This window comes from Triturus cristatus, chromosome 8, assembly GCF_964204655.1.
Source record: "Triturus cristatus chromosome 8, aTriCri1.1, whole genome shotgun sequence".
NCBI lineage: Eukaryota > Metazoa > Chordata > Amphibia > Caudata > Salamandridae > Triturus > Triturus cristatus.
In genome coordinates this window covers 1515846735-1515874126 of record NC_140591.1, presented here as the reverse complement: position 1 = coordinate 1515874126, position 27392 = coordinate 1515846735, and the positions used below count along the sequence as shown (strand labels likewise).

At 45.3% G+C, this 27392-nt stretch overlaps 1 protein-coding gene across 1 annotated transcript; it reads left to right on the top strand.

Moving 5' to 3' along the window:
* The first annotated feature begins 17833 nt into the window (after positions 1–17833).
* Positions 17834–24275, top strand: LOC146806024 (odorant receptor 131-2-like). The gene is made up of 2 exons (XM_085623841.1): positions 17834–18569; positions 24151–24275. Exons 1-2 carry the CDS (start codon positions 17834–17836, stop codon positions 24273–24275), a joined length of 861 nt encoding a protein of 286 aa, XP_085479967.1.
* The last annotated feature ends 3117 nt before the right edge of the window (positions 24276–27392 follow it).

Below are 27392 nucleotides of genomic sequence, written 5' to 3'. Positions count from 1 at the left end.
AACAATGCATTTGGGGAGACACAAAATCCAGATAAACCCACATCTTTATGGACTCATGCAACATCTGGTGGGATACACTTACCACACATCACAATAATAATATTCCCAATTTTCTCCCACAAGCAATTCAGAAGCCCTTGTGGGTTGAATTGGAATGCTGGGCCTTATGGTGCTTTGCTCACTCATCTTGGGAAAATACCACCCTTGAGAATCCAGTAATAAACTGTATGATGTTCAACTAGGAGCTAAGCAATACATTGCTTAAAGTTGATTCAGATGCATACATTTCCACCTTAATATGGAGAAATGCTGGCCTTTACATCAGCGATAAGACCCTGTCATGGCATGTCTGGACTGAAAGGATATTCTAACCTTAGATCAAATACCCTTCAATGGACAATTTAAGTATTTCCAAACTTCATGACAGGATGCGGACTTGTTAGAAAAGCATCACTAGCACTATAGACAGTTACACAGTTGCATGCAGAGGAGTCCAGGACCATCACCTCTCGAATTATGTGTACTCCATCTGTCAATATCTCAATATATCAGGCCAGTCCATATGACTTGTCTCAGGCATATACAGAGCTCTAACCTGTTGGCTATAAGTGAATCTGGTAGACGTCTGTTTTGAACTGATATGACATTGTTGCCAGGGAATTCAGACTGAAATTCTTACATTTCAAAATACTACACCTCTTATACTGGCCCACACAGAGGCTACACAAGGCATAGCTATTATAAGTGATACCCTCAAATATGTAGAAGACAGTGATGTGACCTACTCTATACTGTGTGCCTTTGAAGCAGTTTGAAACTTTATGGATAGACTTTATGGACAGAATTATTAAAGCAGATACCATTAACTTACTATCATCGGTGCCCTTAGCACCGCTACATGATGTTGAGGATTTAATAGAACTGCCACTCTACCAACAAAAGGCTGGCGACCTCCCTAGCAGCTGGTAAGACATGCATTCTCCAATACTGGTGTCAGTCAGAAGACCCCGTGGTAGATTAATGGATTACACAATTGATAAAGATTGCTCACTATGAACACATTGTATATCACATTAACACATTTGTATACAGATTTGGGGTTACCTCATCCACAGAGCAGAAGAATTACACAGAGTCCCTGAAGCATTATCTGACAAGAGCGAAAATGATACATCACAAACTGATATTGAGCTATAACTGAACCCTATAAATAGTAATATGTGTGACCAACTGAACTGGCCTCTAAACTCCACCCATAAATACCAACCACAATCTGTTTTTAATAATAACCAAATCCTGCATACAGGGAGACAGATGTGATATCAGAAATTGCTTAAATCTACTCTTCCCACATAACTGGTGTTAGACCCTGCATCCCTGGCGTGGTTTTCCCCTTACCTTTTGCCTTGAGACCTCCTGTTTTTGCTGACTTTGTTTTTGCTGACATTAGGACTTTGTGCCCTTTACCACTGCTAACTAGTGCAGAAGTGCTTGGGCCATTTCCCTAAAACATGGTAACACTGGCTTACAGCCAATTGGCATACTTAATTTACTTGCAAGTCCCTAGTAAAGTGGCACTACCTGTGCCAGGACCTGTAAATTAAATACTACTTGTGGGTCTGCAGCACTGATTGTGCCACCCACTCAGGTAGCCCTTTTAGCATGTCTCAGGCCTTCAATTGTGTGTAGTTGTAAACTGCCATGTAAACCTGGCATATTACACCTTTTACCAGGCCCTAACCTTCCCTATTAATACGTATAAGTCATCCCTACGGTGACCACTAGACAGCCCAGAGGGCAGGGTTCAATGTACTCTAAAAGTAGTACATGTACTTTTGAGTTTTACCTGTCCTGGTAGTGAAAAAACTCTCATTTGTGTCACTCCTGCAAGGCCTACCTCTCTCATAGGAATTTCCTTATTATATTTTATACGTGTAATTCCCAAATGGGAACAGGCACCCTTTATGTTTGGTGTCTCTGGAATCCCAATTTAAAATCCTAACTTATGGTGAACTTGGATTTCAAATTGCTATTTTGAAAATGACACTTTAGAAAATTGGCATTTTATTGCCTAAACCATTTGATGCCTTTAACTGGTCTCTGGATCACATGACAGGGTGTGGGTTACAGCTGGGCTTTGTTTATTTCTCCTAGACAGTCACAATGGAGAGTTTAGGTGTGACTGGATGGGCCATCGCTGGCAGGATAGGAGCAAGGAGCTGGGCTCAACCCCACTTACATTTAAATTGTTTGTCCTGTCTCCACACAAAGGGCTGCATACCCCCTGTAGTTAGACTGGAGCAAGGGCCAGGAAGGCAGGACGTCTGTGTACTTCAAAGGCTCTGTGTATAAATGAACAATCTCAGACACCAATTCTTCAGTATATTTCATGTGCATACTTTGCCAGGAAGAAGGACTGCTGTGCTGAATGATACAACGACTGCCACTCTGCTAGACTGCTGCTCTGAAGGAACTGCTGCCCTGCTGTGCTGACCTGTTACCCTCTTGCCTGGGTGACAAGGATTGGACCTGAATCTCTTGAACACAGGAACCCAGAGAGACTCCAAGGGTTAGTTGGCTGGCCTTCTGACCTGAAGCCTCGGGACAAAACAGGATTCCAACAGCCATGCACCTGCACTTGGACTCTGCCATCTCAGAGTCTACTATGCCAAGTGGTTCCATCCTAGACCCGGACCCTTGGAAGCATGCTTACGGTGTTCTGCCAGCTTCTATGGATCTAGCGGGACCGACCCATCTCCTCTGCTGTGTAGTGCAAACCTGAGCAGAACTGATGCATCTCTGCTGCTTTGTGGATTGGACCAGTTGCAAAGGCCTGGATCACATTACAGCTCTTTGGAACTGCTGCATCGCCCCTTTCTACTGATTGGATTTTTGTAGTTCTGGCATCCAGGCATGATAGCTAAAACTATCACATGAGGGCATTGCTGGGATGAGAGACATGCATTAAGATGGCTCAGTGACTTAACTGTTACTTCTGACATCTACGGGTCATGAGTTTGAATCCTTGCTAGTTGCAGGCTTTAGAACTTTTGTTATTATTTTCAATATTAAAGGCCTGCAGCACATTGGCAAGAGGGAAAAGCAGACTTGTGAAAAACTAGGAGAGTAAAAGCAGCACAGATGGTCCCTGAAACAATACAGGTGCAGGGACTAAACTATATAATTCCCCAGTATTGAAGTTGTGAAAGCTGTCTCTTTTGCCTCCCTCCCAAGGTTTTTTTAACATTCACTGTGAGTAGGAGCCAGGCCACAATGGGATAGGAGGAGCCACAAGAAGTATTGATTCTAAGTGGTCAAGAGCATGGATAGTATTTTTTAGGTGAAATAGAAAAGTTGAAACCTATTTGGTTCATAGCTTTCCTAACTTGTTGCAAAATGTTGCTATTGTGTGCCTTTGTGTTGGAGGTCCAACGTGCAGATGATGGTCTCTTCTTCAGATGTCACTGGAGGGCGTCAACATGTGCATGACGTTACTTCCCACTATTTTGGTGACTTAGGGGTCGAGTCCGATCCTGTATTTTTTTTTACCGTACGAATTGTATCCGTAATTTTTACTGTACGAATCATACAAGTCACGCCCGACCTGTGAAGTACGATTCGTACGGGAAAAATACATACGGATCGGCCCGATCCGTACGAATCGTATAGGGAAAAGTTGTACGAGACGGACCCGGACACTTTCCGTACGAAGCCTAAAAATACAGTCCGACCGTACAAGTACGATCTGGACCGGCTTTCCGATATACGATTTGTACGGAAAACGTCCCGTACACGGGGAATGACTTGTGCATATGCAATGTCGGTGTACGCACCGTACATACGCAATGTTGTTGTACGCACCAATGTTGTAGTACGCACCGTACATACGCAATGTCGTTGAATGCACCGTACATACGCAATGTCGGTGTACGCACCGTACATACTCAATGGTGGTGTACGCACCGTACATACGCAATGTCGGTGTACGCACCGTACATATGCAATGGCGGTGTACGCACCGTACATACGCAATGGCGGTGTACGCACCGTACATAGCAATGTCTGTATACGCACCATACATACGCAATGGCGGTGTACGCACCGTACATACACAACGCATGGGGGTGTGTGTCTGTACGACTCGTACCCCTGTACCGTACTGAACCACGGACACTGTAAAACAGCACAAGGAGGGTGTATTCAACTCGCACAACACCACAAAACACGTCTACAGTGCACAAAAAATGGAAATGACTGACCTGGACACATCCAAACAGGCAAACAGAGGGGCAAATTCACAACCACCCCTTATAACACACCCACCAAAAATTCAAACTGAGGCACACGCACAAATGGACCAATAAAAAGGACCCACACACACAAACCATAAGCCTTTGAAACAGACTCACTGCAGCTAGAAAGTACACACAAACAACGGCACCCATCCACCTTAACATATTCACCTTCACACAACCTCCTTCACACATATCCCCTCTTCAGATTCAGACCCACACCGTCACATTCAGGCCCACACACCCACAACCATCCACACCCTCACCCCACACCATGCCCACAGACAAGAATCCAAAGTTCACAAGGGAGAAGCTGGAGATCCTTGTCAATGAAGTCATCAGAGTCGAGCCACATCTGTTTGGAACATTGGTCAGACAGACCAGCATAGCCAAAAAATCACGCCTGTGGCAGAGGATCGTCGATAGGGTGAATGCTGTTGCACCCATCAGAAGGACCAGGACTGAGTGCCAAGCCAGGTGGTACGATCTGCGGAGGGCGGTCAAGCGCAAAATGAATGATGACTACGCCCACAGCAACATCACTGGAGGTGGTGGGCCCCGCAGACCAGTACATTTCCATCCCTGGGAGGAGAAGGTGATGGCCCTGCTTCCGCCGGCGGGAGTACATGGACTGCACGGAGTTCCAGAGCCTGGTGAGTACACAAACAACTTAGGTAACATGGGGTAATGGCATCCACACCCCAACTACACCAAATGCACGCAACTACCCCCAAGCCCTCACCGGCCAGAACCACAGTAAAAAATAACGCTAATGCCACTAACATGTGTATGCCCCATTGAGAAAGCAAGGCTATGCTATGTCCCATGCTACACAAAGCACCAACCCAAGAATGGATGTCCGGTATGCTGGGAGGGTGGGTGGCACAAAACACATTGTTGAACTCCAAATCAGACACAATTGCCCTCATCCCATATGGCCCAGGTACATACCCATGCACCATGCGCAATGCACAGGGATTGGGAAAGTACCGACAAGATACCTCACACTCGGCCCGGGTGTAGGCAGCACAAGGCCCTCCTGTGACCAGTGCAAATACAAACACCAAGCCAACAAGGTCAGATATCTAGGACAGAAACTCACACTCACTGTCATGGCAGCATGCTCCATGGGGGGACAGCTACATCAACTGGGAGCCCCAGGGCAAAACCACACTACACACACAAGCAGGCCCTGTCACACACACCCCTCACACAAGCAGACACCTCCGGGACAGGCAATGGATTTACCCACTGTCACAATGGACATGTAACACAACAAGACCAATACATAGCCGAAGAAGCATCCAAGCCAAAATTCGACATGTCAAAGACTCAGGAGATCATATCAATCTGTCGCCCGCAACATACCCATCCACAAGTAAACATTGAGGAGAATGCTAGGCACATACAACTACCTAGAGGAACAGTGCCAACTTTAATGTGTATGAAACATGCATGTTGCATGAAACAGCTTTAACATTGTCTGTCTCTCACACAGAGGGCAACGTGATGAATCTACCCCCAACAATGGGGGTGAAGATTTACAGTCCCTGGCTCGGGAGGAACCTGATCCCACTGGCAGCGACACCTCTCAACACTCCGCAGATGACCCCGACTGACCTGGACCCTCTGGTGTCCAAGTCCCGATGTGCCCACAATGGCAGGCCAGGCTCGTATGGGCAGGGGTGGTGGGAGTGGACGCAGGCGGAGGCGTGAACCTGACCAGTCAGCTGAAGGGACCGGTATGTCACACATACACAACATCATGGATGCATACTGGCGTGACATCAGGGAGTTCAGCCAGGTAGTGGTGACCCTCACAGAGATCAAGAACCAGCAGGCCGAGCAACACGCCAGTCAACAAGAACACCAAGGACGGATGGAGGCAAGACTGGTTGAGCTCCTGGCGGTGCAAAGGGACATAAGCCATACACTCCATCGGATTGCCGACAACATGGGCAACCCTCCCTGTGCCACCAGGCGAAGACCACCATCAGCCACAGGGAGGGAGGAGGAGGAGGATTTGTCGGGCGAAGCGTCCCAAGCATCATCAAGGCCTGCATCTGAGGGTCCCCCGAGGAAGGTGGGTCGTCCACGGAAAAGACCGTGAGAGGCAGCGGACCATCCACATCTCCCAGGTCACCTGGCCTGGCACCTGGCCTTCATGTGTGACAGCATCACCTCATTGACTGACATCATCTGCCACATGGACCTGCTGGTCACAGTCTGACCAATGATGCCAAACACTGTGGTCTGGACTCTGCTGACTTCAAATGCCAAGGATCCCATCTCCCCCTTTGAACTTTGGATTCTATGGTCCCTGCATTGCACCTTTTTCTGTGCACAAATCACGCCCCAGAGCTATAATTAAATAAATAAATACTTGAAAGTTTATGTTGCAGTCACTTAGCATGAGTCTACAACATACGTGTGGTTGAGACAGTGAGCCATTGTAGCTATCTCAGGTGGACGGTGATGTGGCTGGGGCGGGGGATGTTGAAGATGAGGTGTGCGGATGTGCCCTGGATGTGGACAAGTCCTCCTGCAGTTTTGCTGTTGTTCTCCGTAGAGGCCGGTGCTGTATTTGAGCCGGCTGGTGTCATGGACCTGGGCGACGGTCTGCCTTGCCTTGGAGTGGATCTATCTGTGGATCATTTGCAGCATGCGGAGGGTGTTGCAGCATGAGGTACAGATGGTGGTGAGTTGCATGGTAATTGTGAGCGATGGGTCCATGATGAACACCAGATTGCGTGCGTGGCCACTGGGTGCTGGTGCCGTGCACAGACCAGTGGGACACAAGGAGTTGACCCGGCCGTAAGGGAACAATCCTCAGATGATGACCTCAGTCCTGTCCAAGTCAAGCCTCAGGTGGCTGATGTACAGCCATTCATCAACGGATCTCATGCCTTCTTGAATTTTGGATCTGGCAATGGCTGGGTGTCAATGGCATATGAGATGATGATTAGGTCGTGTGCGCATGTCATGGTGGAGAGGGGGGTCATGGAGACATTGAAGATCGTCATGCTGAGAGGAGAGCCCTGGGGCATGGGCCAGATGACCCCAGTGTACTGCATGCTGCAGGGTGGAGGCCGACTATCTGGGCCTTGCTGGTGAGCTACTTGTTGATTTAATCCTGGGCCCTCCTCTGGATACCAGGGTTGGAGAAGTGTGAGCTGACAGTGTGGTAGCACATGTGTAGAATGCCATTGAGAGGTAAAGGGGGGTGGGCTCACCTTTCAACTAGTGCGTGCATGTATGTTTGAAACGCACCTTTCAACTAGTGCGTACATGTACGTTTGAGAAGCACCTTTCAACTAGTGCGTACATGTACGTGTGAAACGCACTGTACACACGCAATCATTGCGTGTGTACACTTCGTTTCACCATTGTACTGGTGCCGTAGGGGTACGTGTGAAACGCACCGTACCTGTGTGTTGATTTCAAAATTACATAGGGGACACATAAGGGACAAGTCTTAGGCCCTAAATGCATTCTGGTTGTCATGGAGACAGAGTTTTCAGTTGATGTATGTTGGTGTATGTTTAAAGGGACTGGAGTAAACGTACGATGTAATTAGTCTGACCAATCACTATGTACTCCTCAAAATGACAGATATAAGGCAGCCAGAACCCATGAGAGGGCACTTGCCTGCACAACTTTCCAGTCGACCACAATGCTGCTGTCTCTGCTTCCTCTGGACCATGTCACGTACTGTGGAGAGGGCCCAGTCATTCAGCCAGGAGGAGAATGAGGCCTTGCTGGACTGCCTCCTTGTTAAAAAGTACATACATGAGCAAACACAGTGAGTAACATTATAACACTCCTCCCACAGTAGACCAAGCTGTATGGGAGACCAGGGGAGCAGGTGAGTGCAGAGTCCACTACCTTTGCCTATGCACCTGTTGAGTGACTGTCAATATTTTGTCCAGGTGGGACAGACATGCAATGATGTTTAGAGTGGGTCCTGGGGGAGGACATGCTGATGTCTCTCATGCAGTGCATGATGTAGTTCCTGTGTGCACTCCTCACTTGCATTGTGCTTACTGTGACTTTCACTGCATAGTGCATGACACATTCAGCCTGGCAAATCCTTGGTGGCTTTTTTTCCTATTGTCCTGAGGTGATTCAGTGGTTCCCCCGGTGTGACAGGTGACTGTACCCACAGATGTGTATGAGTTGAGTGGACCTGTGGTGAGAGTGTCCAAATGATGTGTACGGCCTCATAAACATTGATGTGTGTGAATGTTCCTTTACATGTGGGTGAGTGTCTATGTGAAGTGTTGCACCACAGCTGCATGGAGGAGGTAACAGATCAACCCATCTGATGTGACAAGTAAGCCGGCTGTGTGTCTGACTTGCAGAGCTAGCATGACACCTGTGACACCCCACTGGCAAGTGGCACAAGTGCAGAGTGAGGGTTGTATCCGCTGTTGTCAATGACAGGTGAGTGATCTGTGCTTGGGTGTGTCTGTCTATTCTGCTGAGGGTGCGTCAGTGGAGTGGGACATGTGACTGTTTGGCACGTGCTGGCCATCAGCCTGCTGTTGCATGTGCTGCACAGTGTGTGGCATGATCAGTAAGTGTGTCGCACCCCTCATGCCACATGTTGACTTTCAATGCCACGTAGTGCATTGGGGATAGCACACAGGCCAATTTCTTATTGTGAATGAAGCAATTCCTGTCAGCATCCTATGCCCTGTTCAACATTTCAAAGATGTTCAAATGTGTGTCTCTGGCACATGGAGCAGGTGTATTGATGTTGTGTCACTTTGTCATCCTGACAGGTAACTGCCTACGAGAAGGGGGTGATCTGGAACGACATCGTCAGGGCCGTGAGATCTGAGGGGGAGCGTCGTCGTCAGCTGCCACAGGTCCGCAAGAGGTGGCAGGATGTCCAGCTGGGGCTCGACCTTCCACGCCCCCATGGCGGACGCCGACACCTGACCCCCCACATGAGACATGTCCTGGCGGTGGTCTTCCCTGACCTCGATAGGCAGTTACAGGAGAGACTGCAGCAAGGAGGGGGTAGGTACATGGCTGTATGTTGTGTTATGTCTCACCAGCATCATGTGGGAGGGTGGTCTGTGACTTGAGTTGGTACCTTGCCTGTGCCATGACCTGTTCACTATGTTGGGGGTCCATATTTGTTGGCAATGATGATGATTCTCAACATAGGAGTGTGAGGTTTCAAATGAACACCCTTGCACCATGCATAACCAATGTTGTGGCCTCAGACATGATGTGCATGAGTGGGAGATATGCATAGTGCCATGACGGTTGATCATGGTACAGTCAGCTCATTCCAGGAACACGGAGCAGTGTGCCCACTACAGACCCTGAGACACCCTGCCCTCCTAATCATGTGTGTCATCCAACACTGTGCACATTCTCTGTGGGTTCAGCAGGGGTCTGCCTCTGTGGCATTGTTCTCAGGCATAGTTTGTATATTTAAAATGTGTGCTACATGTGTCCACTGGACAGGCATACACCATTTTGCTTGTGCATACTCACACTGGGCAGTGCCTGTGTGGCTATTCACAACAATCTGTTGATGGTTGTTTATCACAAATATGTGTTGCCAGCCCCACGAGGTGATGGTGTGTAAATGTTGCAATTTTTGCTGCACAGTTTTTGTAACCCTGAATAAGAGGTGTCACTTCTTGATCTGTATCAATCACATTCACTCAGATATGGGGGGGGTGTGCAGGAGAGGCCTACATGGCCAACCCTGATTTTTCCTTGCCAGGTCTGACCTGTGTATGAAAATTGGCTGTGCATAGATTCACTGTGCAGTGCCCCTGTGATGCTGGCCAGTGCTTAATGTTCGTGCTTTGCAGCCTGTGTCAGTTTTTTAAAAACAGGAATCCTGCTCATATATTTTTGGCACCTGTGTGTGGTTCAGATGCAACACAGTTTGGACTTTGGGTGCTGACATCTGTGTGTACATTTTGGCTTACCTTTAGGGTGTCCCCACAGTACAGCTAGGCTTTTTTACAACCCAATTGCAGGCCAATTAGCTTATGCATTGTCCTGGGTGTGGACATGTGTGCCACTCCAGATGACAGGCAGTAGGTCATATGTGTAGCCAACTGCATAATCAGGTGACGGATGGCCATGTGACAACTGACATAATTCAAGTTGTTACTCTAAAAAAATTGTACCTTGGCACTCACAGCACTTGTCAACAGTTCTTCATGTTTTAAATGTGGTCATTTTTTGATTTCTGTTAAGAACACTGATGTGCCTGCATGAAAAAAGTCTCCCAAGGAAGTGCACACCAAACGACATTTCCACTTTCATGGAACACGCTGGCACCTTTTCAAAGAAGCCACTGTTAAAATTAAATGGTGTTGCAGATTCTCCATATACATGTTCCCACAGTGGTCTTTATTGTGTGAGACTCCTTTGTTGTTGGTGGTACAAACTAACCAGTCTCAAGACATCAAGACCTCCGTGGGCCCATGTATATGTACTTTCTGAAACACCATTTATTTTTAACAGTGGCTTCTTAGAAAAGGTGCCAGCTTCTTCAATGACAGTACAAATGTCCTTTTGTGTGCACTGCCTTGTGCAACATATTTCATGCAGGCACATGAGTGTTCTTTTCACGAAATGGCGAATTGCCACATTCAAAACATGTCAATTGTGTAAAGTATTGTGAGTCCCAAGGTAACAAAATTTTTTCGTTTAGTGTTCCAAAGTACTTACAGGTCTCTGAGTGTAGTGACACCTTGAGTATTGAGGTGTGTTAGTTTACCTTGGGTGCACCACTACTGTTTCTTTCAGGGTAAACAAGAGGTGGCATGACTTCATTGTATTGCTGTGCTCACCGGTTCACAGACACTAGCTTCTCAGTTTATTTCTCATTCAAGTTGTGGCCTGGTGTGTTCTTTTTTTCCTGGTGTCTAAGTGGCATAGTGGGTCTACCAACTGGGCAGTACAGGGCTTACATATGTGTGGAGTAATCTAGATGTTACTCATGATGCATTGCCTGATATGCACTGTGACCAATTGTTTTGTGCTCATGTGTCAGATGTATACAGGTGACTGATGCATTGCGGTTTCTTCTCCTTGCCCACAGCATCATCATCCGCAACCGAGGGAGACACCTGCATGGACCTGGCAGAGGGACCCAGCGACAGTGCCACCAGTGCTGTGGAGTCAGTAGGAGCCAGTGGCACGGAGGGCGAGGGGAGTCAGTCGGAGGACCTGTCTGGAGGCGAGAGCAGCTACGACGCCGAAGGGTCCGAGGCTGACATCCTTGAGGAGGCGGAGGCTGCAACACCAACTGGCAGCATCCCCACATCTGTCCCCACCTCCTCCGTTACCATCTCTGCCCTCCCAGTTGCTCCCGTTCCTTCTGTCCGTGCAGAGTCCCACCATATCTCCTTCGGCCCAGGCACCGCACCCCCTGCCCCTGTCACCCCTGCTGCCCTCAGTGAAGAGTCTGTGGACATACTGCCGTAGTTGCAGGTTGGGCAGGCATCGGCACTGTATGTCCTCCATGAACACACTAAACTGCTCACACAGATGGTGTTGTTCGTGGAGGGCATGTCAGCAACGATGTCTGACCAACGCAGGATTCTGCGGTCCATGCACTCTTCGCTGATGGCAGCAGTTACTCTCCTGCAGCGCTCCATCCCTCCCTACCCTGGACCCATCCACACTGCCCTCTCCCATGCCTGCCCAACGCACACCCAGACACTCACAGGCACGCACCCCACCAGACACAGGCAGCACACCCCCAAGTAAGGCAAAGCACACACCTCCTGGCATGCACACGCAGGGGGATGTAGGCACACCCGCAGGGTCTGGGGGCAGACGACATACACGCAGCCACAGTCGCAGTCCGCAGTCCTCACAACCCTGTTCCTCCAAAACCACTCCCCTTAGCTCCCCTGCCAAACTCTCACCCAAGGACATCTTTATGGGTGAGCTGGACATCGCACCCACTGAGCCACCAACCCACAAGCGGGCGAGGAAGTCCCCAGGCAGGCGAGTTGAGTCCCCCACCATGTCCACCCCCTCACCCAAGAGCGCTGCACCCCATCCCTCGGCCACCACACCCTCCGTTGGCCCTGGGGGATCTTCAGGTGCAGGGGTTAAGATGGATGCCCTGGCAGCAGTGTGCAGCGCTGTGCTCACCTCCACCTTTGGCGCTGCCCCATCCCCTGTGGTGGAGACGTCCACCCCTGCACCCACCACACCTACCCATCCCCCTCCTTTCCCTGCGGTGGCTAGTACTGCCACTGATGATGCCCCCACGGTCGACAAACCTTGATGTTACTTTGTGCAGGCAAGGTAGGGGTGGAAGCGGTCCCCTACGTCCCCCCTTGGACTTGTGCAATTGACTGGCCATTGGCCTTTGTATATAGTCTCTTTTTGCTTTTATTTTTGGTGCTGAATAAAGCCTTTTCTTTTACTTTCAACACTATTGCATTTCAGGTACTTGATGTTGGTGATGAGGCTCCTGGAGTTGGTGTTCTGGTAATGTGTTAGGGTTCTGAGAAATGTTTTTGTATGATGGTCATGAGGTGGACCATGGTATCTGTGAGCCATCACAATGTATCTTCAAAGAATCATTGGTAGTGTGTGTTCATTTTGTTTGGAGACATTGTCCCAAGGAGTGTTGCTTCCTCTGTGACACCTGACATCTTCCCTGCAAACAGTTGCACAATTGTTGTGCTGACCTGTGTCCACATTTCCTTTGTTGGTGACGGATCCCTTCAACATGCATGCTAAACCAATGTCTCCTGCTGAATCGTCTGTGGCATCCTTGCTAGTCACTGTAATTGTGCTTTGGGTATGTAGGAATGCCTTCAGGGACAAATTGCCCCTTTTCAGCACTATGCATGTGTGTAATCACGTCCTACCACAGAAATGGTACTTGTTATGCAGGGTATTTGGGCACCTGACTCACAATTGTGGGCATTGTATCTAGTGGAATTCCACCCTATTCCTTCCATGAGAGACAACATCTTGGTGGCTGGACCAGCACCTGAACATTCCTATCACTCCTGGGATGTGCGTGACAGTGTGTGTTCCCTTTGGCTATCTTAGTTTTGTATGCAGTTACATGACTATACAGTCTGTTGGCATGAAATCAGGGTGTGTATTGTGCTGCATCTGCCATGGGTGGGTATGCATGTGTTATATCTCCTCACAACCACATGTGGTGTGTCATGCAGTGTGTGAACGACATCCATCCTCCTGGGAGTGGGACACTGCTGTCAGTGATGTGTTGTTACTGCACTATCATCATAGTCCAAAGTTAGGGATGCGTCCATACCACCATGTAGGTGTGGTCATCTGATAATGATGTACACCCCCCATATGTCTGTCCACTGCTGGGAGTCATATGCACCCACCCCTCATATCTCTTTCCACTGCTGGGAGTCCTCTGCACACACCCCCATATCTCTGTCCACTGCGGGGATTCCTCTGCACCCACCCCCATATCTCTGTCCACTGCTGGGAGTCATATGCACACACCCCTCATATTGCAGGCCACTGCTGGTAGTCTAATGCACCCACCCCTCATATGTCTGGACACTGCTGGGAGTCCTCTGCACCCACCCCTTATATATCTGTCCACTGCTGGGAGTCCTCTGCACCCACCCCCATATATCTGTCCACTGCTGGGAGTCATATGCACCCACCCCCATATCTCTGTCCACTGCTGAGAGTCATATGCACAAACCCCTCATATTGCAGGCCACTGCTGGTAGTCTAATGCACCCACCCCTCATATGTCTGGACACTGCTGGGAGTCCTCTGCACCCATCCCCATGTGTCTGGACACTGCTGGTAGTCATATGCACCCACCCCTCATATGTCTGGACACTGCTGGGAGTCCTCTGCACCCACCCACACACCCCCTTGGAGCAGTACACTGCTGGTCTGGACCTACACACACACCAATATGAAGGTAACATGCAGGGCCAGTCCGTAAGCCCGCATTCCTGGCGTGTGTACGCCTCGTATCCCAAATGTACTGCTGCCGTAACGGGGTACGTGTGCAACCCACCGTACCCACTCATTCATTGCGTGTGTACGGTTCGTATCACTGTTCTACTGTGCCGTAGGGGTACGTGTGGTACGCACCGTACCCACGCATTCATTGCGTGTGTACGGTCCGTATCACTGTTGTAATGTGCCATAGGGGTACGTGTGACACGCACCGTACCCACGCAAGCATTGCGTGTGTACGGTGCGTATCACTGTTCTATTGTGCCTTTGGGGTACATGTGGTATGTACCGTACCCACACATTCATTGCGTGTGTACGGTCCGTATCACAGTTCTATTGTGCCATAGGGGTATGTGTGGTAAGCACCGTACCCACTCATTCATTGCGTGTGTACGGTCCGTATCACTGTTCTAATGTGCCATAGGGGTACGTGTGACACGCACCGTACCCACGCATTCATTGCGTGTGTACGGTGCGTATCACTGTTCTACTGTGTCGTAGGGGTACGTGTGGTACGCACCGTACCCACGCATTCATTGTGTGTATACGGTCTGTATCACTGTTCTACAGTGCCGTAGGGGTACGTGTGGTACGCACCGTACCCACAAATTCATTGCATGTGTATGGTGCGTATCACAGTTCTAATGTGCCTTAGGGGTACGTGTGGTATGCACCGTACCCACGCATTAATTGCGTGTGTATGGTGCTTATCACAGTTCTACTGTGCCATAGGGGTACGTGTGGTGTGCACCGTACCCACGCATTCATTGCGTGTGTACAGTCCGTATCACTGTTCCCCTGTGCCGTAGGGGTACGTGTGGTACGCACCGTATCCACGCATTCAATGTGTGTGTACGGTCCGTATCACAGTTCTACTGTGCCGTAGGGGTACGTGTGGTGCGCACCGTACCCCCGCATTCATTGCGTGTGTACAGTCCGTATCACTGTTCTCCCGTGCCGTAGGCGTACGTGTGGTACGCACCGTACCCATGCATTCATTGTGTGTGTATGGTCCGTATCACTGTTCTACTGTGCCATAGGGGTATGCGTGGTACGTACCGTACCCACGCATTCATTGCGTGTGTACGGTGCGTATCACTGTTCTTATGGTACCGTAGGGGTACGTATCGCACCATATACGTCCACTTCCGTTGTTGCGGTACGCAAGGGTTGCTGGACACGCCCCCCCAAGTGACCAGAACCTGGTGGTAATGTATGGTCTCCATATTATAGGTTTTTCTTTGGGTATGGGGTATGTTTCCTGCCCCTCACCCCCACCCTGGCACTTGGGTGTTGTTCTCACCTTCTGCGGCGTATGCATCGGGTCTGGTGCACCAGGTCGTAGGCCAAGAGGACCTGGATGACACGTTCGATGGGGTTCATGGCGTGTACGTCACGTACCGGGGCTCCGTTGTGTAGCGGTTCGCATAGGACTCTGCTTCTCCGGCTGGGTTTGGCTCCTGTAAAAAAAGAGCTGTACGGAGTGACGTAGGGACGATTCGCACTTGCTGGGCCGGAAACCGCTGCTAAAATACATCCGGATGTTGCGTACAAGCTGTTCCGGATCAGAATCGTAGTTTTTTTTGACCCGTACGGGCTTTTGTACGAAACGTACGGAAATAAGCTTTCTGTACGAATCGTACTTCCTTGTTTGTACGGAAAGTTTACCGGCTACGAGTCGTACGGGGAAAATGCTCCGTACAACGATTCGTACAGCCTTTTTACAGTATTGGAATCGGCCCCAAAATGTCCATGGAGACAAGAGATTAAAACAATCAGTAATTAGTGCAATTAAAAATAAGTCAATCTGAACTTTAATGGTGGAGACCAAACATATATAAGAACATGATCTACTACTGTGTTCATATGAGGGGATATTAAATTAAAGATGAAAAGATGAACCAAATAAACAATTCTATGGCTTTGGTGAACTGATACCTTTTAGTCTTCTAGAGATACTGGAATACAGGCAGATATATTTTTCATGCACCCGAAAAAGAAGACGTAAATCTAGGATCCACCCTAGTATGCATGAAATCACTACACTGGAATCTCAATTAAAAAAAAAAAACAGAATTCAATCCATTGAATCTTCAAAAGAAAATAGGTCATTTTTAATCACATATTTCTACTAAGTCACATTTAAAGCTGCAAAGTTAACACCAGATTTTTTTCTGCTGCTAAAGGGCAGTGCTAACTCCTGTAGTGAAGTGGTATTACTGGATTTGGAATTTGATCATCCCTCTTTACCCTAAAGAGCAAATTGGAGTTATATGTGGGAAATATTACATATTTTACATATTTCTATGCACTGCAGTCATGTCTAAATGAGAGCCTGTGGATAGGGATATCTTAAATTGTCGTCTTATAAAAACTCTACAGATGAACCCACCATGCCCAACATTGCTTCCATCTCCTTTTAGAGAATACACAATGTGATAGCTTATTTTTTCACACAGTGCACTCCAGGCTAGCAGCTTAAGGTGGGATGTCAGTGATCTAGATGAAGTTAATTGTCCTGAGATATTATCAAAAAAATGGGAGAACATACTTTGTGTCTTCAATCACTTTTCCAGCTTCTTTAAAATGTTAGTATTCATTTATAAGATATTTTTTAAGTTTGGACTTAAGCACTGTAAGTATCAAGAGTAGAATAAATGGAAAAAGGTAGTACAGGTGTTGAGGAACTGCTGTTTTTAATATTGAAGGGCACATAGCAGCACTTCTCAGTAGGAGTTTTGGGAGTTGCAAGCACTTCTCAGATGAAACAGGGTATCTTGAATAATGCCTACCTCTACCTTTATATTTATATTTCAAGTAGTGTATGAGTACTGCCTATCAAAAGAACATGGGACAGGAGGGAGGCAATGAATTCATTTTGCAAAGTTCATTGGGGGCAATGCACTTGCAAGAATCTAAACTTGAGATGCATGGATAGGTTGGAGGAAGAACTCATACGGAGATGGTGGACATATTTTTGTAACAGGAAAGTCTTTAGTTTATTCCAAAATTGAATGCAACCAGTGACATTTATTAATGGAGTTCATGGAGGCAAGGTAAGAGAAGCCCGATTGTCTGTCCTTTCCTAATGCGCTTTCTAGCATTCTAGCCAGCAGGAGTTAAGGGTATAATTAGATCGGTGGCCTCCCAAGATGGCAATCTGGTGTGCATGGTAGCCCAGTCGGTAGGTGTTGAAGGATTTTAGATGACAGAATACATTTTACATTCAGTGCATGCTGGAGTCAGTACAGATTGTAATTGTATCTCCCACTGTCAGCCTCTTAGCAAAGAGTCTTGGTTGTCTTAGTAAGGAATGACTGATGACAAGAGCTAAGATGGAGAATTTGCATGAAGCAGATTGGTTCAGCTAACATTTTCTAACACTTTAAATTTGGGTAAACATATAGAGAAATATAAAGCTGCGGCATGTGCCAGAAGGACAAGTGTCTTAGTGGATTTTTTTGCTTATCTTTCGTGACTGTAATCCCTCTTTGTTTACATTCCACAGGAATAAAGAACCATGTAAATTATGTGGTTTCTAGAGGCCCACAGGTACAAACACTTCTATAAGCATGGAGAACTTTTCTTCGCTACCTGGTAATGCAACCACAACCAGCATCGTTATATCTGGAAACATTATGATACAGATCCTGTTAATTGTCGCTCTCTTGCTGTTTTTAGGAGTTTTCTTCTTCTTCATTGGTCTGATACTGCACGCCTTCTTCACTACAGCTCGCATGAGGGAACAAACCCGCTATATCCTCTTCATATATACTGTGCTCAGTGACACCCTGAACCTTGTCACTAGTGTGCTTCTGACATTGTTAGCCTCAGCTTCATACAGAATGCCAGTAAGTGGCTGTTATGTGATTGTCACCATCTCCGCGTCAACTTTCACCAGCAGTAAGAGTGGCCTGGCAGCGATGGCCTTAGAGCGCTATGTGGCCATTTGCTTACCCTTAAGGCACACATTGATCTGCCGTGTGGAGAGGTACTGGGTGGCTATTGTGGTCCTTTCTGTCATTGGATTCATACCATCCTTAATCGACATAATGATTCTCAGTTCATCAGAGCAACGCAACTTTTTCTTTCAAAGAGTTATATGTAGTCGAGGGCAGTTAATAGTGACACCTCAACAAGCAACGCGATCGTTTACCACTAATGCTACTACCTTTTCTGTGGTTGCTTTGATAATTTTATACACTTACACAAAAATTATGCTGGAGGCCAAGAAAATCAGTGTGGAAAGAGGTTCTTCATCTAAGGCCAGCAAGACTGTTTTGCTCCATGCTGTTCAGCTACTGCTAAGTTTGATCTCTTACACTAATTCGATTTCAGAAAATCTCTTGAGTAACAATGTTTTGTATATCAGATTATTGAATTATGTTCTATTTATTTTATTCCCAACTTTTTTGAGCCCTTTGATTTATGGTTTCCGTGATGAAAACTTCTTAGCTCACTCAAAAAATGTAATCAGATGTACAGCTCGTTCTGGAGGCTGCTAAAGCTGAAGTTAGATGTTGTCACTTCCTTCATCACTTTATTTTGTAATAATTGAAGTAAATATATATTATTTGCATATAGTTTGCTTTTAAAACCACCCAAGCAAAAAAATATAAACATATATATATATATATATATTCACTGAAAAAACTATGTTTTTTTCAGTGAATATCTAAGGTTTTTTTTAAATTCTATTTCCTAACTATAACGTCGCTGCACCCTTCGGTTTTTCAGTGAATTTCTAAGGTTTTTTAAATGCTAATTGTTAACTATAATTTCACTGTAACCATTGTTTTTTTTCAGTTTCTAAGGTTTTTGTAAATTCTATTTCTTAATTGTAACGTTCATTGTTAGGTCGAGTCTAGAGCCAGCGTGCAAGCACTGCTCTGGTGAAGATATGCTGTAGTTTAGTACATGAGGAAAGCCCCACCCACTCCCCAGCCCATATTTTTCATTGGCTTGTGTCTTTGCCCTTCATAAATGCTGCCTTCGGATTGGTTTATAAGCATGTTAGTCCCTCCTTATTACGTCCATGTCATCATTTGTATCCTCCCATGGCTTTTGGCCCCTTTACTTCGGTACGTATTATTTAGACTGTGAGCACTATTTTCTTGTTAAGTTTCTCCTACTGCCTTCTCCACTCCCCCCTCCCTACCATTGTCCATGCCTTCTCACCTCCTCTTCCCAACCGCACTCCTGTTGTCCATGCCTTCTCACCTCCTTCTCCCCCTCCCCCGCCCGTTCTCCCATTGTCCGTGCCTTCTCGCCCCCTTCTCCCCTGCCCACACTCACGGTGTCCATGTCTTCTCGCCCCCTTCTCCTCCTTCCCCCACCCGCACTCCCATTGTTCGGGCCTCCTCCCTCCCGTTGTCCGTGATGCAATGCAATAGGTCTTGCGTAAATACAAGTCCTATTGCAATGCAAATGCTTATTTTGCATGGGATAGCTGTGCAAAAGCATCAGCAAAACAGTGCTAATTTTCCACCGATACATGCGCTAAAATGTGCAGATGCTCAGCATGTGCAAGTTATTCTGCATTTTATATGTATTAATTTCGTTGTAATTTCCAATTGTTGGTTGCGGTAAGGATATTACAGGAAGTGTGGAATCATCGCATATTGGAGACTATCTCTGAAAGAGCACAGCTTTACAAGTACGAGTCATGGGCAGAGCAGGATGAAGCATCAAGGTGTTTTATACCATGTGTTGAGGCGTGGGTGCCATTGTAAAGTCCTCAATTAACTAACTTTGAGCGTAGTTTATGTTTACACGTCTTTGAGTAAGGAGCTAGTGGCCCACTTGGTATGGATGCCCTTGTGGATCAGTTGCTGTATCATGCTCTGTGATTGATGCAAGAAAACGGGTGGCTGGTCCCTTACCGTGGCTGCAGGAGTGCGCCTAGAGGATTTTTAACAGTATAGTGAGTTAGTGTCGCTGCCTATTCACTCACTCATGCCTCCGCGCAGCCTCAAATACATTACCAGTCAGAAGATGTGGTGTATTATAAAACACAATAAAGAAACATAAATGAAAAAACCTAGATTCTGAAAGTCACATGATCAGTGTAAGGCCGGGCCAGTGAGCATGAACGCTGCTACAACATAAACGGTCAGTGACAGGACCTGAGTCTTGGGTGCCTTTTAATTTTGTGCAATAATTCTAAACTATACAACCGGCATTAGAATATATGGGTCGCTTTTCTTCGCCCAAACATGCATGCGTAGCACACACACTTGTTTTTAAATGTGATTGGTAAATGCATTACAACGTGTGTGTGTGTGTGTGTGTGTGTGTTTTGACATAAAGCATATTCTTTTATCCTCTTGGTTATTCGCAGCATTGGTATCTCTTCAATGCAGATGTTTTTCCTCTCTTGGAGCAGTAGCATTGCTGGATCCGTTTCCTGACCGTGTTACTGTGTCCAGTAAGATTTAACTGTGGTTTAGTGTATTTTTAGGTGGAATTTAATCAAATAGAAATTTCCGGCCTCTGACTTTTGCTGGCCCCATCCTTACGAGTGACAGTAAGTTAGGTTGTTCGTAGCAGTGATGTCACAGTGACTATATCTGCATTTCATCGCTCTCCCCTTCTGCATTATGGTTGCTGCATGACACTGCTTCAAACTTTCCTTCCTCTTGAAAACAGCTCAAGGAGGGTGTATGCATGGGGCATGGGAGAGGTCTACCACATACACTTGTTAATTATATCATTAGAACTACTCAGTGGAAAATAATCAGTTTTGACACTTTTTCGTGCTGAGTAAAGTGCCTCACTCATATGTAGTGCTTTGGCACCTTTCTGAATTTAGGCTGCGTAGATGCTGCAATGTCACGCTAATGGCCGACTGTGAGTACAAGTACTAATAAACAATAACCATTCAGTAGCTGATCTACTTACAATTTCTTACAATTCTGTTCACAATCTCCATGAATTTATTGTTTTCTGTCTGAGTCAGAAATGCTACCAGATTTTGGAAGTGGTATGACAATATGGCTACCTTTGGGTACCTTTCCTTGACTGATTCCATATAGTGCTAAAATGTGTGATCTGTTTTTTTTTTTTAAATAGTCAGTAGCCTTTCCTCCTAACTGCTTATGACAGTCTTCTTTGAAGACATGTTAGCATTTTGCTTAGGTGAGCTGACCTTTTAATTCTCCTTTCATAGGTACACTTGGCACCTGCGTGGGGAGGGTGTGTGCTGTATTGTTCCTGCTTCTTGATTAGATCACATTGACCTGCTAAGATGCAGTTGTGATTACCCAATTTGTAACAACCACTATAAACATTACGAGTTTGCTTTTGAGGCTTTATTTAAAAAGTAAAATGATTCAAATATTTGTTCCAAAAGGATATTTTGACAATAGTGGCAAAGCGTACAAGACATTGCCGTAGTGTTAAAAAATCTTAACTTGACTATCAGTTTATTATTATTAATTTTCGTTCAAATATTCACAATTTTGAGACACTGACTCAAGAGTGAGTAAATCCCCTGTGAATTTGTGACACTCGGGGAGCGCTCTGAAAATAAAGTAATAGTATTCCAGACAGGAGGATGGTTGGGGTAGGTGCGCTAGAAGCCACACCTGAGCTAAACTCCCAAGAAGGTGTGAATGCTCATCCCCATGTCTATGGAGCAACTTTCTCCTTAGCTTTAGGCAGTATCCAGGAGCGATCTTAATCTAACAGTACAGAGAGCAGGGTTACATAGACCTTGAACGCCCGGATACACACTGTGGGTAGTATCCCTCAGATCACATTCACGCACACTTCACTTTTTAGTTGGTCCTGAGGAAGCGCCACGGATCCGGTTGGATCGCAGGGGCGCGAAACATGTCGACCACATTGACCAAATTGTAGTTACCTTTTGGGACATTAAGCCCACCAAGGTAACACCTAATCTACGGGTTTTTAGCCTGTCAAGGGTGCCAACCCCCCTTTCATTAAAAATATCCTTTGTGCAACCCTGAGACATTTTTAAATATCACATTACACACACCACTGCACCACCGTTGTTTTTAGGACCCATACCATACACCCGCATGCACCAAACGGCGTTTTCTCTCAAAAGATCTCCGCCAAAGTGACCCTTCGGGGGACCCGTAGGGCATTGCAGCGCCGGCCCGACGAGGAGCAAAACGCCCGATGATGAAGCAAGACACCTCTCGGGGTGTGTGAGGGCAACAAGAGAAAAGCTCTGCTTCTCCTCTTGACACTTGGTTCTCGTCTAGCCTAGGACCCTCTTTACATATCTTTTTCTGTTTCCTCTCCTTTGTACTCCTATGGAACAGTGTCTCCTTATTTGATTGACATAAAACATATATATAGACATATTGTACAGTATATTTAACAGTAGATTTTTATTCGTTTACTTTTCAAACTCATATTTTTGTAGTGAGTTTACAAAATAATTGCCTTCAAACACTATTTTCCGTTTCCGTGAAGACTGCAGAATTTGTGTTGACGTCGAAAATCACGATCCCTGCAGACGCATCCCAAAAACGGAAAACAAAGCACCACCAACACATCCAAAAATATTATGTCAAAAAATTCATCCTGAACATTGCCCTACACATATTACTATATACATACTTTTTTAAAAAGCATGTCTACTCTCATATTTTTATACTAAGTTTCTTTTTAAACCATCTTCCTGACCTATTTTCAGTTTTTGCGGTTATTCAGGACATCTCAATGACATCATTAACCGTGATGATCAAGCCTTTTCCATAAAGTGAAAACACATATATGCACACATATTGCAGTATTTTGCACAGTAGGAGTTTATTACTGTACACTTCGAACACATGTTTTTCTACAGCCATCTCTAAAATCAATTTTCCTTTTTCGCTGGCAGGCTGGAAATTGCCATGACGTCGGTATTCGTGATCCCAGCGGTGACGTTGCGGAAGCAGAAAGTAAAAGCAGGAATTCAATCGCCACCACCACATAAAAAAATGATAACTAAATAAGTAATTCTAACCATCACAGTAGATAACTTGCTATATAAATAACTCTAAAAAATATTTATCAGTAGCACAATATTTCTATAACAATACATATTAATGATTTATTGATATCTATTTTTATATTTTCTCCATTATTCATGACGAAACCAATATTTGCGATGTTACATAGACAGTCCCGGCGTCAATGCGAATATCGCACACAATTAAAAAAAAATATTTTGGACACAATACTTGCTTCATCAACACCCCAATTTCTCAACCATGGGGTCAGAGTGTCCCCACCCTGACCCCTTATGAGGGCTTTCACGTAGATTTCCGGCCCCGGAAACCATTTCTAAAAGATAAAATGGAGGTTGTAACTTTCTGTTCAGGTTGCGTCCAGCTAATCAGAGCATTCCTGTTGGGGAGTGCATTTGCGAATCCTCACGAAACCACTGCGAAATATCTGCGGCAGGAGATATCACTATAATTTTAAACTTAAATTTCCCTACAACCACTTAAATGTATTTACAACACATAGGAAAACGGAACTTCCTTAATCCGACATCTACCTCCCTGCCAAATTTGGTGTAAGTCCGTTCAGCGGTTTGGGCTGTAGGTGTGACTAAAGACTTCTAATGGGAATTAATATTACAAATGCAACATCCTTAACACCCCAAATTCTCGGCCCCTAATTCATGGCTCACCCCCAGAAACTGTCCTTGTTGGTATGCATCTGGGACACTCCTGTGACATGAGTGCAAAATTCTATACATGCCATGCTGAAATAATGGCGCATGGGCTTGTTGCCTGCACAACTGACCACATGACTTCTGTTTATTGATTCCCTAGCACCAACTAGAAGAAAAGCACAAACTCCAAGACAGCAGGAATGTCAGAAGTGACAATTGAATCTCTCATGAGAGAACTTTCTTCCACAGGTCCACCAATGTCTAAGCTGGAATCCAAGGTAACTGAAATATTTGCAGAAAAGTACTCTGTGTTCACCAACCTTTCTTGGTTTAATAACTGGCTGGAATCTGCTAAGAAAAGACTGAATGCCTAAGTGCAAATCCAAACTGTGGTGAAGACTAGGGATAGGTGTAACTCATGTATTTCTATGCAGCATAATCACAATCAACTGTCTAAAATTTCTGCAAGATTCCTCAGGATTATGCAACATAATACATTCTGCATTTGGAGCTATTTTTGCAAAAATGCCACCTCACATTCAAAATGGACTCAAGGATGGATTTTGCACCTAGAAAAAGTGCCAAATGCAATTGAACCTGAATTTTCCCCTAGCTTACTCTGGGCATGTAGTGCTAGTTTTGTACCTCAAAAATACCTCCTTGTGTCTAAATTAGATGTGAGGATATATTTTGCGCTAAGAAAATAACACTAAATGCAGAATTACTCTTCTTGCATGATTTCGAATAATCTCTCAGAATGTTAAGGTAATTGCTTGTGATTGCACTCGCTAAATATGCTCTCAGCCTAGGATTTCTTTCCTCCAAATTACTCATAATTACACATGCAGGCATAATCATGTTATTATCAATAATTCCACATCAAAGAGTAACTCGGAATTACTGAAATTAGCCCAATTACTGAGGCATAATTAAAATTAGTCCCAGGCCTAGCGAGGACATTTTGCACTTGAAAAGAAAGGTCACCAATGTGGAGGATTGCTCCAGAACGGACAACATTCAGTTATCCTGTGTCACAGAAAAGTCTAAAAAAAAAATATCATGGGATTCCTAGATTACCTTATCCCATGTATCCTGGGAATATATTTCTCCTCTGGAATTCCCAAAATCCCTTTGTGTCTGACCTCATCATTTCCAGCTGGATAGCGGATGCTGCCTATAATTGAATGTTACATCATCAGCATACCAGAAAGATACTACATGTGACCAAACTGAAGAAAAGATCCTTTGAGCTTTTAAATCAGCATTGCTGCTGACAACTCACCTGAGACCAATGGCAAGAGAAAGAAATTGCAATCTCTTCAACCATGTTGTTGCTGAAGAAAAATCAAATTTGGACTAATGGATCCTGCCTTTATAATTATTATACAGACAACAGGATAGGGTAAACTGGATGACCAGGAAAATTTAAACACACTTCAGACACGTCACACATGGGTGTGACTTTGTCAGCAAAGTCTACCTCTCCATAAAGCGTAGACCATCACCAGGGTATCATTGTACCAGGAAACGGGATAGCCAGAAGGATTCATGACAGAAACAGACTGAATTGAATTGTGAGACCCTGAGCTAGGCGAGAGACAAATCGAGATACCAGCTGAAATTTGCAATAGAAAAACAACCAGGAGATGACTTAATGGTCAATAGTCTCTAATTTCTCCCCACACACAAAGCCACGCACGTACTGGGTTATGAGTACATACATGCAACTTAAAACTCCTACTTTGTTTTCTGCTGTATGGAGAAAGGTTTACATGACCCTTGAAATTTCCATTTAATGCGGTTCTGGTTCTCCCCTAGGTGTTCAAGTTATGTTACTTTTGTAAATTCAGCATTATCCCATCTCCCTATAACCAGATACATGATTAGAGACAGCATTCAAGGAAATCCAATGAAGTGGGTCCCTAACAGTCTGAAATACTTGTGAACAGGGAGCTGGAAAATATGGTAGTGGATAAGATAACATTAGGGGTGGGCAGAACTTAGCCCCTTTTTTCGAAAATGTAGCAGGCTGGTACCGCTACATTGACAATATTTTTTTCATTTGGGAAGGGGAGATGGATAAGCTGGAAGAGTTTGTAAGCTGGTTAAACATGGGGGATCAAAATTTGAGATTCACCTCCCAACACAGTAAGACCAAAGTAGATTTTCTTGATATTTTGATCAAAGAAAGGGATGGGCTTTTAGCGGTGGAGCTCTACACAAAGCCTATGAATAAAAATACATTGCTACGCTATTTAAGCTTTCATTCTCAATCCCAAAGAGATAACATTCCCTTTAGTCAGTTTCTCTGTCCGTGTTCTAGAATTTACGATTTTTATAAACATTCAGAGGTACTAAAAGGAAAATTAAAAAACAGAGGTTACACAAAGAGGATGATTGCGCATTCATTTAAGCGAGCCAGATTCTATGATAGGGATTCGATGATCAACAAAACTGGAAAGAAGAAGGAAACAAATAGGATTGTATTTGTTAGTCAGTTCTCAAATGTCAGCAATAAGATAAAAATGTGATTAAGATTAATAGAAATTGTCAAATCCTCAATGACGAAGAAGACACTAAGTTAGAGAAACCCCTCTTTGCATTTAAAAGAAACAGTTATAGAGAGGCACCATGTAATATGCAAATAACATTGGACAACACTGTGGCCAAAGGGAATTCCAGATGTGGGTTGTGTAATGTATGCGCACAATGTATACAGACTAAGGAAATAAACTGCAATGGGAAAATACTCTCATCAAAAACGCGGAATAATTTTCGCACCAAGAATATTGTTTACCTCTTGTGCTGCCCTTGTGGGTTGGGCTATGTAGGAGAGACTAGTAGAGAGCTTCGTATAAGAATACTTCAGCATAAGTCAGCTATAAGGACTACAAAAATCAATGCCCCTCCAGTGGCGCATTTTGAGGAATTTAGCCATAAAGAACAGGATATCCAATGGTTTATTTTGGAAAAAATTACCATTGACAGAAGAGGAGGTAATATTAACCTAAAGCGCAAGGCAAGAGAACAATGGCATATTTCCAAACTAAACACTGTCCGCAATGGTCTAATCTCTAGAGAAGAATGAGACCGCTTACTCAGTGTCAATTAACTATTGGTCCCTAAACTCTACTAGTGGGGCTCCATTTCTAGATCTGCACACCTTGTGTTTCCAATTTTAATGGGAACAAGACATTTTAGTGGGGGATGATTTGTCTTTTTTACTTTAGAAAGTATTTTCCATAAAGGGCTCTCCCCATAAAGAATTTATGATAGAATTAGGAGACTTGAGAGATTTATGAATATAAAGGCAGTCATGAGCTTTTTAATAGAACCACACTGAAAATACCTAGTATGGCAATATAACGCTAGATCCATTTGTGGTTGCCTCCCCAATTTGTATGCCACCTATAGACCCATTTTAGACTCGTAAGAGTAAATAGATCGGTTCGAGAATTAGAGAAATGATCCACGTTAGTTGGTGTCACTGC